Below are 13,767 nucleotides of genomic sequence, written 5' to 3' on the forward strand. Positions count from 1 at the left end.
GGAGGCCCAATGGCTTACAAGGACATAAAGACACATTATATGCACTCAAGCAGCAATTGTGCTCCAAGACATTTGGGGGGGAAATGAAGAGATTTTTGTTAGTAAATGCATTCTAAACATAGACTACTTAAAAACACTGGCTGAGAGAAGCAGAGTATACAGGTGGTAGGCAAGAAGGAGAGGGTGAGCAAAGAAATGATGTTGATCAAAGGCTACAAAGTTCCAGACAGAGAGGAGGAGTATGTTTCAGTGAGTTAATACACAGCACGCCAGTCATAATCATAGCTAATAATACAGTCTCTTTCAAAATGGTTGAGTGGATTTTAAATGTCTCACAAAAAATAGATGAGATGGTATACATGTGCTTTAATTAATATTTCTACTATACATATCATATCTGCATTCCATAAATGATTTATTGATTTTTTTAATAAAAAGAAAGCTGGATACAGGGTTTTGAGCCTAAAATCCCAGCTACTGGAAAGGTGGAGGATCTAATACTAGCCAAGACAAAAAGTTAGCAAGACCTTATCTCAATTGATAAGTTAGGTGGCACATATCTGTGACCCTGGCTACATGGAAGGCAGTAGGTAGGAAAATTGCAGTTTGAGGAAAAGCCAGCCCAAGGCAAAAATGGGAAATCCTACCAACTGAATGAAAATAAGGCTCTAGTCATGGCTCCAGTAGTAGAGCATGAGACCTTGAGTTCATGAGACCTTGAATTCAAATCCCAGCACTGCCCAAATTAATTAGTAAATCAATTATTTTTTTAAAAATCAATGTAACAAAAGGGATATGCTGACACTACAAATAGGATTCAATATTAGAAGGTATTTTTAAAAACAAAACTAAGAAAAAATATCATTGCTTCTTAGACATGTATGTGTTATTTGTTTATTTGGTGTTTGAGATAGGATCTCATAAACTCAGGCTGGCATGAAACTTGCTGTATAATCTAAGCTGGCCTTGAACTCTCCATCCTCCTGCTTCACAGTATACTGAGACTGCCAAGTGAATATCAGAATGCTCAGCACACTCTGCCTTTTTAATTTTGTACATGCTATATCACTGTAACATGGTACTCTGTATATGATGTATCATTGTCACAGAGACTTTGCAATACTCTGTGCTCTGGAGTTGGAGAACATATTGATTTCTTAATAGACAACATTATACTTCCTGTCCACTCTCCATTCACTCTGTGCTGGCAGTAGGGATCAGCTGTAAAGGTGACACAGAACACAGCAGATCATCCCTACACTGAGTTGGATCCCTCCTCACCCTTTCCATTACATTCTTTAAGATGATTAGATCAAAAACCCAATGCCAGGGCTGGGAAAGTGGCTCAGTGATAGAGTGCTTGCCTTGCATGCATGAAGTCCTGGGTTCGATTCCTCAGTACCACATAAGCAGAAAAAGCCAGAAGTGGTGCTGTGGCTCAAGTAGAAGAGCACTAGCCTTGAGCTGAAGAGCTGAGGGACAGTGCCAAGGCCCAGAGTTCAGGTCCCACGACCGACCCAAAAAAAAAAAAACAAACCCAATGCCACTCTGTAGAGAGCTGGCTGTGAAATCTTCAAGCAAGCCCATCTTGACCTTCCTATGATTACCAAGAAATTCTGACTTAGCTGAACTTCACTCCAGAACCTTGCCACAGTAAGGAGTCAACATTCCTCCTACCAGCGTCCGGGTACCGAAGCCATCACACAGTGGTGGCATCTCTTTATTTAGGCAGATCCTCGCCATCATCCTCATGAGCAGCTGTAACTTTCTCCTGTTCTCCGGGGGCAGGAGGAGGCAACAAATCTGAAAGGCTTCAACTGCCATCTTCTCTTTCTGTAACAAACCTGATTCCAAAAACGGAATTTTTATCTCCAAAACACGTGTTATCTTTACTTGATATGTTCACATTTTTACAAAATATGTATTCAAATTAGGTAAAATGTTTTCACATATGGAACTACACCTGGCCAATTGAATGTACATCCATTATCACTCACAAAATCAGTTGAGAAAATAGAAATCATCAACCTGAGATAATAAAGAACTCATATAAGCCATTTTCCCCTCTTGTTTGTTAACAACACAGACAGCACTCTTCCCCACTAAACTTCCGGCAGGGACCACCCTAACCCTCAACACTCACACTGTTAATAGGCCCAAGGAAGCATGACTAAGAATATACTAATAGCTGGGCACTGATGTCTCGCACCTGCAATTCTAGCTACTCAGGAGGCTGAGATCTAAGGATCAAGGTTCAAAGCCAGTCAGGGCCGGAAGAGCCATGAAACTCTTATTTCCAATAAACCACCAGAAAAAGGACGTGGGGCTGTGGCTCAAGTGGTAGAGCACCAGCCTTGAGCTGAAGAGCTGAGGGACAGCACTCAGGCCCAGAGTTCAGGCCCCCTGACCGACAAAACAAACAAAAAATGCTACTATATTATAGCAACAGAATGGATAGTATTTCATTACGGTCTTAATTTGCATTTCCCAAATGATAAACATGTGCTTACTGGAAAATTATTTGTCCAGATTTTTGCTAAATTTTTAAAATCATCTTGCTTTCTTATTATCAGAGTTTGCTTTTTTTTTCAAGTATACAATCAGAACACATTCTCTCATTTGTGTTTTTCTTCATTTACTTAATTGTAATTTAAAAATAATTCTTATTGCCTAGGACTTATTTTTCTTGAGTTTTATTTCTTTTGTTCTATAACTATAAATTTAAACTTAGGGAAGTTTGGCTTTATCTTGGAAAATAAGACGAAAACAAAACTTAACTGACTGGATCTCATTATAAAAAAAAGAAGAGAGCAGAGTTAGATGGCTAGAGTACAATTTCTACCACGAATGATACAGGTCTAATTCTGGTAATACTATCAGAAAACAACAGTATTGTAATTTCTTTGTTGCACTGTAGAAAAGAAGTTCTTGCAAATTTCTTTTTTTTTTTTTTTTGGGTCCGGTCATGGGGCCTGAACTCTGGGCCTGAGCACTGTCCCTCAGCTCTTCAGCTCAAGGCTAGAGCTCTACCACTTGAGCCACAGCACCATTTCCGGCTTTTTTCTTTTTGCTTATGTGGTGCTGAGGAATCGAACCCAGGGCCTTGAGCATGCAAGTCAAGCGCTCTACCGCTGAGCCACCTTCCCAGCCCAGGCCTTGCAAATTTCTAAACAATTTTCCTAAATCTGTTAGAAAATTCTAGTCTCTTGCAGGCTGGGAGAGAAAAAAGTTATAAAAATGCCTCCATAGAGTTTGAATAAATACTAAATTTGAGACCTCCTGGAATGGGATATGTAAAAATAGGGTGTTAAAGTTCTCAAATTGACAGTCACTACAGTGACAATGCACTGCAATGGCCACATACTCAGAGGAGCTTTCCCATCCCTCAGTGGGTGCTGGCAGTAGGTGGACCCAGTCATTTTCTAATAGAGATGCCTAGTCCCAAAGCCAAAAGATGAGAAAGGAAGAGAGAATGAGCACCTTGAGACTTCTCCAAGAAGCCTACACACTTTCCCTCATGGCTCTATTTTTCCTCATCTTTATAGATAGAGAGGGACACACAGGGAGGGACACGTGCACCTTATTGGGGCAATGTTTTCAGTGCACTGTACCATTCTACAGTTTTCTTCAAAACCTTAGTTTCTTTCTCTCACTCCGTAGCTTCTGACTGAGCCACAATCACTGTTGTTACATCTCAACATCAAATATGACCTGCCCATCTTTTTGTGGCAGAGAGTTGTCATGAGAACAACCTCTCAGTCTGTTCTGTTGTGATTCATGTTGAGTGTCTAGAAGACTATTTTCCTTGTCTTTGTGGAGGGAGGCTGAGGAAGATATTCATTCTAGTCCTACTTGCTTTTCACTGTAAGTACCTTTTGCTATTGCTGCTATTCAAGGTTAGATCCTCCCAGGAATGCTGGGGCCTGTGGGTAAGAGGCAGCAGCTGGCTGTCATTTAGTTGGCTCAACTAAATGAGCCAATACTATTGGGTGGCAAGCAGAGCTGCAGATGCAGCAGGACCATGTCTACTTCTCAGGTAGCAACACAAGCCAAGTCCTCCTCTATCTTAAAGGTGTATTTCAAATAGCAGAGATTTCTCATTTCAATAGTCAATTTTTTATTTTATGATTTATACTTTCTAAAATACCTTTGCCTAACCAAGCATTTTCTCCTTTATTTCTTTCTAACAGGTGTTCATTTCATTTGTGTTTTAGTCTGTGATTATTATTACTCCACTATAAAGTTTCATGAAATAAATAGAAAGTTTTTTTATTCCATATGGATATTGACTTGTTCTATCATTACTTATCAAAAAGACTGTCCTTCTTAGTTTCTTTGTTGAAAATCACTTGAATAAAGCTAGACAGACTTCTGGACTCTTCTATAGACCTAATTATATATCCATATGTCCAGTATCATATAATTTACAGCAAAACTTACAGTATTATTATTAAAACATTATAACACACCTGATAGTAGATGTTAAAGTTCTGAACACAAAGAATATAAGTTCTCTGAATTATTTCAAAATTATTTTGCTATGAATAATAAGACATAGCTGGGCGGTGGCTTATGCCTGTAATCCTAGCTACTCAGGAGGCTGAGATTTGAAGATCACACTTCAAAGCCAGCCTGGGCTGAAAAGTTCCTGTAGACTCATCTCTAATTAGCTACTAGAAAACCCAAAGTGGCTCAAAGTAGTTCAAAGATGTAGAGTACTAGCCTTGGGCAAAAGAGCTCAGGGACAATGCCCAGGCCCTGAGTTCAAGACCCACAACTGATTTTAAAACACTAAATTAAATAAATAAAGTGTTATTAGATCTAACACATGGTGACATTTCACCATGATAACTGCATAAGCAGTCATGAATTAGGTACTCTGGATGACAGCCCCTCACCCTCTTTCTCACTCACCAACGAGACATTGGATTTCTGTTTTCAAATTCCATTAGGTTACACAGCTTCTCATTTTTGCATAATAGACCTAGCTGCATCACTCACATATACAAGGCCAAAAGCAAGCTATTCATTAGAAACTTTTAAAAATACGAAGTATGAAGACTTTTAGGAGGACCTAGAAGTTTCCAGAAAATCTAATGAAACATTTCTATTTGGACAGAAAAAAAAAAAAGACTTGAAAAGGGTCAATTATAGTTTTTGAACAATCAAAAGAATAAGACAAGCAAGGCAAAAAAAGAAAATTTTCATTTTTATGGGGAAGAAGTGTAAACAAGGAAAAATGTTTATACTAAGCTAAAGAGATTCTGACTATACATCAATTGGCCAGAACTTCTTGCTTAAAGAAAGACACTGCATAAACAACAGTTTCTCTGGAGATTTGTAGGAAACGGCAAATAGGTTCACCTGTCCAAAGGTTAATGCCAATTCTGCATGAAAGATCTAATATGTTTTTGTAACTTTTCTTGCTTTTATGTGTAGAACACTCCTTACCCACTTAAGTATCACAAAAAGATAACCTGCATTTTATTGGCATTTTATTAATTTAATTCTTTATCTTGAAGGAAAATGTCTAGGAATTCTCTTGGCTATAACTATACAAGCAATTTATATGTGATCACTAAGATAACTGATACCATGATAGGAAGATAATATTCCATTCCAATCTCTCCAAAGTAGAGCTTAACTGTTGTTATTTATTTTTGTTTAAACTGTTTATTTATTCATTTGCTTCTTCAGGGAACAGAAATTCAGCTATGCTAAGCAGAGCATTGTTTTTTAATTAACAAATGCTATGAGCGTTGATTAAGAAGTCCTAAGATAGTAAATAAACAAATATTAATCATGTAGATATATTTTCATTATATCCCAACTTACCTAATACACTGACAAAGGCATCAAAAAGGTGAAAAGTAAGCAATGGTTCTTTCAAGTGACCATAATAATCTGCTATTGTTTTGAATACATCTTTTTCAAAGCCCAAGTACATAGGCTGCTTCAAATCTGAACAGTTGGGCCCTAATTTTTAAAAAGAAAAAAAACATTAGTAGTATATCAGTTACTTTTAAGTACAAGAATCCAAATGCATGTGTGGTATATAAACATTTGAATATGCAGATATTTAAAATACACAGAAAACTTTTCATTTGAAGATTTGACATATACTTTGCTTACACAAAAGTAACTTCATGTCTAGTTGAAATCTATTGTGCAATGAGGAAAAGAAAAGCTCTGAACTCCTTCCACATTAAAAGAAATCTACTGTTCATTTGATGGTTTCTTTTTTTTTTTTAAATGCCAGTTCTAGGACTTGAACTCAGGGGGTGGGCACTGTCTCTGTGCTTTTTTTCCTCAGGACTAGTGCTCTACCTCTTACGTCACAGCTCCACCTCCAGTCCAGACTGGCTTTGAACCTTGCTCCTTATTTCTTAATTTCTCATTCCCCAACAGGACATCAGATTTCTTCTGTTTTCAAATCCCCATTAGAGTGTGTGTGTGTGTGTGTGTGTGTGTGTCTGTGTCTATGTGTGTGCATCAGATTTCTGTTTTCAAATCCCATTAGGGTGTGTGTGTGTGTATGTGTGTGTGTGTGTGTGTGTGTGTATATCAGATTTCTGTTTTCAAATCCCATTAGGGTGTGTGTGTGTGTCTCTGTGTGTGTGTATGTGTGTGTGTGTGTGTGTGTGTGTGTGTGTGTGTGTGTGTGTGTACATCAGATTTGTTTTCAAATCCCATTAGGGTGTGTGTGTGTGTGTGCTCGTGTGTTTGTGTGTACATCAGATTTCTGTTTTCAAATCCCATTAGGGGTGTGTGTGTGTGTGTGTGTGTGTGTGTGTGTGTGTGTGTGTGTGTGTGTGTGTGTGTGTGTGTGTGTGTGTGTGTGTGTGTGTGTGTGTGTGTGTGTGTGTGTGTGTGTGTGTGTGTGTGTGTGTGTGTGTGTACAAGAACAACAAAAGCAATAGTTTCCCCCTCTAAGAGAAGCAGAGACCAGATTTTATGGATTATTTCTTTCTGAACCACCATTAATTTGAAAAATATTTTCTTTATCCTAGCTTTTTACAAATTATATTCATAATAACTCTGGAAAATAAATACTTTGATTTTTGGTTTGGGTTCAATTTTTGCTTAAGTTGTGACCCACATGCACAAAGAAGGGAAAAACCAGTGAGTCTGTTTTTTGTTTTGTTCTGTTTTTGGCGGTCGTGGGGCTTGAACTCAGGGTCTGGGCACTGTTCCTGAGCTCTTTCAACTCAAGGCTTGTATTCTACTACTTTGGGCCACAGTGCCACTTCAGTTTTCTGGCGGTTAATTAGAGATAAGAGTCTTATAGACTTTCCTGCCCAGGCTGACTTTGAACCACATTCTCAATTCTCAGCCTCCTGAGTAGTAAGGATTACAGGCGTGAACCACCAACTTCCACCTTAGCCTGGTTTTATATTTCTTTAGTATCAGTCCCTCTTTCTGTGGACAGCCATGAACAAAGTAGCCAACAACTAAAACCCAGGCCCATATGCACATGCTCTATAATAATGGTAAACGGGCCTTAAAGAGAAAAGTTAAGTAGCAGGCCTACAGAAAAGGAAGCAATCAGGCTTCAAAGTCAATGGAGCCTATCCTGTCTGTTCCCTTTTAGATGAGTGCAGTGGGAATTTCGACTTACTGAAGATAAAACGACAAGGCACAGGTCATAACTTTGAAGTCAATTTTAATTAGAATTAGGAAAATCTAGAGACTTTATAAAGCTATCCAACAGGCTGACCCTCTCTTTGGCTACCTTTTATTCTTTGATATAAAAATAAACCTCTTTATGGATAGATATGCTAATCCATCATGAAATATCTATCTTGATATATGTAATGCAGATTCTCTACCTGACATACAGAAAAAACACTACTAAATTGTGTTTCATATCTTTCTTCTCTATGATTAAGTCAGCTCTAACCTTTCATTGGAAGTTTTATGGCTTTGTATGTAGATCTTGCTTGAAGGAAAATTAAATTCTTCACTGATTTTGGTCATCATTGAGAATTCAATATCACAAACTTACCTTAATATGCTTTACAGCCCATTACAGCATAGACATGTTATGCCAGCCTCCTACGTACATTCCCAAATGATCAACTTCCAAATCTTTCATGTGCCAGGAGTTCAGAAATGAGTAATTTAACTTCCCATTTATACCTTCTAACTCCTTATTGCCAACACTGGCCAAAGATAAAACTTCAATTTAATTCACTTCAAAAGGCTGAGCAAGAAAAATGAAAAGCACTTCCCCAAGCTAAAACCACAGTACTATAATTTACATATCATAATTTCCAAAATATTAAACCAAACACCAATGAAACTTTTAATTAGTTAAACCAAGAAAACTTTGGGTTTCATACAAACTAATGTTGCTGTGCATGTTCATACTGCATATGTCATTTTCAACACAGAATCACTAAGATCATCCACATTAACATAGTAGTTACTTCCAACCTATAATCAAACCATGTACTCCAGTGAAATAAATAATTCAGGGTCCACTAATGCAAGAACTTATACACCTCTCTTTGTCCATACGAGTCCTGCCCAAAAGTAAAGAAAGAAAATAGTTTTCTGGAATATCTCTGAGATTCACACACCCCTCTAAGCTCGGATATCCCCAATTATCAACCAACAAAAGTAAAGAAGTCATAAAAACCACTTGCTAGTGTAAAGTCATTAAACTTCACAATCCCTTCCTTGGGTTAAGTGTCAAAAATCCCAAGAAAGCGGTATTGTTAGTAAGATTCTCTAATAGCCTATTTATCCACAGGGCAATGATAGACACTAAAATGGATGTCACATTCCTGAGATGGATTTCATATGCCTATGGAAGTCCTCGTAGGACCATCACCCTGGTCCATGCTTCCACGTCTTGGCAGCCAAATTCTTGAGCCATGTCTTTTTTTGTTTTTCTGCAGAACATGCTGCATATCAGTTGGGCCAGCCCCTAATGAGGAGCAAATAGATAGAAACTACTAGACAAACTGATGATGCAAACTCTGTGGGTACTGCAATATATGTTTTAGCAACACAAGTCAGCAGTTTTAGGAATGAAATATCTATATTCTGTTAACAGGCATCTGTTTCTCTATTACATGAACTATCAGTTATTTCTTTCACCAGAAGCAGCATAAACTTAACTATAGTGTGATAATATCTATTAAACACAGAAGGACGAAATGCATTTAAAATTCTTCTATAACTCAGACCTTTCACTGAATTGCAAATGTATCACTAAAAGCACAAGGGTTCCAAAACAATTAACTGCCCATTCCCATGTATCAAATTAGTGCACAGGTCATTGAGAAAAACTATGTTCTAACTCTGGGCATTAATTTCTGTTAATTTCATGAAACAGGAAGATAATTAGTACTTACAATTGGCCAAACACTTCATGGCTGACAGTACCCAATGAGGAAGTTCTCCTGTAGGAGAAATGAGAATAAGAAGATCGGCCATTCAATTCTATACAAGTCAGGGAGTTCTATCCATAGTTGGTATTATAACAATGTACATTCGGCCCAGGTAATAGGAAACATAGCACTAATCTATGAATTCGAACATTTAAAAGACAGAAATTATTTCTTAGCAGTAGCATTATAACTTGTGCTTATATAAATCATGCCAACAAATTTCGCTAAAGACAAGAAGTATCTTTAAAAGCGTCAGTAAAAATAAAAAATAAAATATGGTTTTTCCTGAAGGAAAAAAAAGTCAACAAGCAAACTTGTAGTAGGACAGCCTTAGAATAAGTCATATTGCTATAAAAACACCAAGCTGAATTATTGAATGCAGTCTGTCCCCTCTTGGCCTGGCCACAGATACTGACAAGATGGGCCAGTCCCGTACTGCCACGTTATCTTTACTTTCTGTAAACGTAGAAAGGTACTTGTCTAATTGAGCTATATCTAATCAGCATGAATGTTGTAAAAATCCTCTCTTCCTTCAGAAGACTTTAATAAAACTAAATATGACTGGTCATCTCAGGAATAACTAACAGTATTTACCTGCTGTACTCAGAGGATATGGAAGGACATGGATGTGTTTCAAAGACTATCCCTACCCCTTTATTCTCTGGAACTTAATGTTTCATGTTGAACCCCACTGCTCAAGAAGTTCTGTCTCACAGTAACCTCTATTCCTGATTCAGGGGCTATGAAAGGAGAAGGGTTTCCACTTTCAAAGGCAGGCTTTGCTTCTGTCAGAAGACATGGCCTAGAAAAACATCTCTCTCACATGTTCAGGCTCCTTCTGGTACACTCTGTCTACTACCTGGGATCCTCTAGCCCTGAATTTAATAATAGTATTTTTTAAACCCAGAAAGTATTAGTCTAGTTTCTCATATCAAAGGTCATTTAGTTCAGCCAATTTTTAGCATCAAGGATTTATACTAAAAGAACAAATCAAAGAGTCCATCCAATTTTGGTAACCCTTACTCATAGAAAGAAGTTTTAAAATCAGTGTGGGCATTGTGGCCCTTTATAGGTACCATGAATAAACTAGGTTAGGGCCAGGGGCCATTGACTCATACCTATCATCCTATTCAGGAGGCTGAGACCTTAGGATTATTTGAAGCCAGCCTGGAGAGGAAGGACCATCATACTGTAATCTCCAATTAATTAGCAAAAAGGCTGAAGTGGAGCTGTGGCTAAATTGGCAGAGGGCTAGTCTTGAACCAAAAGGCTAACAGACAGTATCCAGACTCTGAGTTCAAGCCCTAGAACTGGCACACAAAACAAAGACAAAAACTAGGTTAGATGACAACTAAATATCTTTTCTCTTTCTGATTTGTAAGCAGACTTAGAGAAAAAATTATAGGAGCCTTAGCATTTAAAGACCTATCATATTAAAAAGAATTCTGTAAAAAAGAGCCAATTGCTGATAGCTCGTGCCTGTAATTTAGCTACTTAGAAGACAGAGATCCATGGAATTACCAACTCAGGCAGAAAAGTCCTCCAGACTCCATCTCCAAAAATAACCAACTAAAACCCTGGCAGAAAGTGTGGCTCAACCGGTAGCACTCCAGCTGAGCAAGCCAAACAAAAGTTCAAACATGGGAACTGGCAATAACAATAACAATAATAGCAATAATAATAGGAAAAAAGTATATAAATCAAGACTTAATGTAACATAGAAACATCATCATGAAAGGATTAAGTAAAAGCTTAAATGTAACCAGACCCCAAGAAAACTCCCAGAGCTTTTCATGTGGATATTATGTAACCACTTAATGCCTAGGAGGGTTAGCAATAAACTAGTTGCTAAATGCATCTTGCTAAGGTTTTCATTCTCATAGAAATCATTTTCTTCAGACATTTCCTTAGTCTAAACATTTTTAAAAGGCACTAGGATGTCAAAGGATGTATGTAATGACGGAGTAAAACTTCTCTATGGTTAGGAAAAAGCCAAATAGGAATTGCTAGCTGATCTGTGCAGCATGTGTTGGGTCAACCAAGAACAAACAGTTTCATGCACTTACTTGACTTGTCATCCAGGATAACAACTCCCTGCTTGCTAACGCTATATACATTATGGATGATGAACTTCGAGTTGACAAGTTTGATGTCTAAAATTTCTTCTAAGGAATCTAAGCCAAGGATTTTCTGTAAACTAAAAGGATAAATATAAGTAAATTAATTACTTTAGAAACCATTATTTGCATGCGAAGATCAATCTTTAAGATGCATTAGTTTATGCATTTTACCCAACCTTTATAGGCAAAAGATTACAAATGGATTATGATGAAAAACTTTAAAAGGTATTTTTTACCCTTAATATATTTCAATTACTTTATAATATAATACCCTAAATTCTAAGCAAATAATTTTATAAATAAAAATATTGTAAGAACAAAAAACCAACTTATTTAATGGTGAGAAAATGGTCCTAGTACATCTCCATGAACAAAAGAGTTACTACAATATTGTTAAGTTTAATTTTACACATATTACCTCAGATGCCCAAGACAGCCCAAGATTTTTATTTAAATTCTTTTTTATGTTTTTTATTGTAAAAATACTGTACAGAGGGGTCACAGTTACATGAGTAAAGTAATTAGTACATTTCCTGTCGAGCATTGTTACCTCCTCTTTTGTTTTTCCCCTACCATCCCTTCCTTCCCCACCTCCCCAACTCCTCCCTCCCCACTCACCGCCCCCCCAAGTTGTAAAGTTCATTTTCAACATAGTGTCTTGTACATCTCTTGTTATAATGGATTTACCTATATCCTTATTTAAGCATTTTGTTATTTCCCTTCCCCTCCCCAAATCAGAAAATGTATATACAAGATGCAGGGCACTGACATCAAATACAGTGAAAATATGGGCTATACCGTGGGGGAAGAACATACAAGAGAAACAAATAAATCACACAGTACATTTTAAATATGTTAAAAAAAAACAATAGCAAGAAATAAAAAACCACTTGTGTCCCTACCGGGGTTCATTTCACACATCATCTTATCTGGTCATATGTACATAGCTTTTGACCTTTTCTGTTTGTCCTAGACTTACACTAGTTATTGCAAATAAGGGAAACCATAGGATCTATGTTTCTTTGGGCCTGGCTTACTTCACTTATTATAATTTTTTCCAAGTCTTTCCATTTCCTAACAAATGGGGCGATATCATTCTTTCTGATGGAGGCATAGAATTCCTATATATATATATATTACATTTTCTTGATCCATTCATCTACTGAGGGGCATCTGGGTTGGTTCCATATCTTAGCTATGATAAATAATGCTGTGATAAACATAGTTGTGCTGGTAGCTTTAGTATGGCCTTGTTTGTGAACATTTGGGTAAATGCCCAAAAGTAGGTTGCTGGGTCATAGGGGAGCTCTATGTGTAGTCATTTGAGGAACCTCCATACTGCTTTCCATGGTTGAACGAGTTTACATTCCCACCAACAATGCAGTAGAGTTCCATTTTGGCACATCCCCTTCAGCATCTGTTGTTATTAGAGTTCTTGATTATAGCCATTCTAACGGGAGTGAGGTGGAATCTCAATGTTGTTTTGAATTGCATTTCTTTTATGGCTAGAGAAGTTGAGTATTTCTTCATGTGTCTATTGGCCATTCTTATTTCCTCTTCAGAGAAATTTCTCTGTATTTAGCAATTGTTTCTTTAAGGATTTGTTGTTGGGGATTTAATTTTTTGAGTTCTAAGTATATTTTAGATATGAGACCCTTGTCTATCATATGGCTAGTGAGGATATTATCCCAGTCTGTAAGTTTTCTATTGATCTTGCTAGCTATTTCCTTTGCTATGCAGAAATTCTGCAGTTTCATGCATTCCCATTTGTCCAACCTTTCTTTGATTTGTTGCGTTTCTGAGTCTTTATTAAAAAATTTTTGGCCTGTGCCAAAGAGCCCTCAAGTTTCTCCTAGTCCTCCTGTAATGTTTTCAGGGTGTCTGCTTTGACTCCAAGGTCTTTGATCCATTTGGAGTTGATTCTGGTGCAGAGTGATAGATAAAGATCTAGCTTTAGTTTTCTAAGGATGTTTAACCAATTTTGCCAACACCATTTACTGAAGAGGCTGTCTTTCTTACATTCTATTTTTTTAGCTCCCTTATTGAAGATTAGGTGGCTCTAGGTCAGCGGGTTCATTTCTGGGTCTTCAGTTCTATTCCATTGGTCCTCAACTCTGTTCTTGTGCCAATACCTAGCTGTTTTGATTACTATGGCTTTGTAGTAGAGTTTGAAATTTGGTATTGATATTCCTCCAGCACTGTTCTTTCTGTTAAGGATAGTTTTGCTATTCAGGGTATTTTATTGTTCC

The 13,767-nt window shown here is 37.3% G+C and overlaps 1 protein-coding gene across 2 annotated transcripts in view; it reads right to left on the reverse strand.

The window, feature by feature from the left end:
• The window catches only part of Depdc1b (DEP domain containing 1B), a 56,841-nt gene that overhangs the window by 7,423 nt on the left and 35,651 nt on the right, over nt 1–13,767 (reverse strand). For both annotated transcript variants that reach the window (XM_070040947.1, XM_070040948.1), the window contains exons 5-8: nt 11,465–11,595; nt 9,363–9,410; nt 5,836–5,976; nt 1,678–1,844 (exon numbers count right to left, since the gene is read on the reverse strand). In XM_070040947.1, the coding sequence (XP_069897048.1) occupies nt 1,678–1,844; nt 5,836–5,976; nt 9,363–9,410; nt 11,465–11,595 (487 nt within the window). The remainder of the gene's footprint in view (nt 1–1,677; nt 1,845–5,835; nt 5,977–9,362; nt 9,411–11,464; nt 11,596–13,767) is intronic.

This window comes from Dipodomys merriami, unplaced genomic scaffold, assembly GCF_024711535.1.
Source record: "Dipodomys merriami isolate MVZ:Mamm:240054 unplaced genomic scaffold, mDipMer1.0.p SCAF_30, whole genome shotgun sequence".
Taxonomy (NCBI): domain Eukaryota; kingdom Metazoa; phylum Chordata; class Mammalia; order Rodentia; family Heteromyidae; genus Dipodomys; species Dipodomys merriami.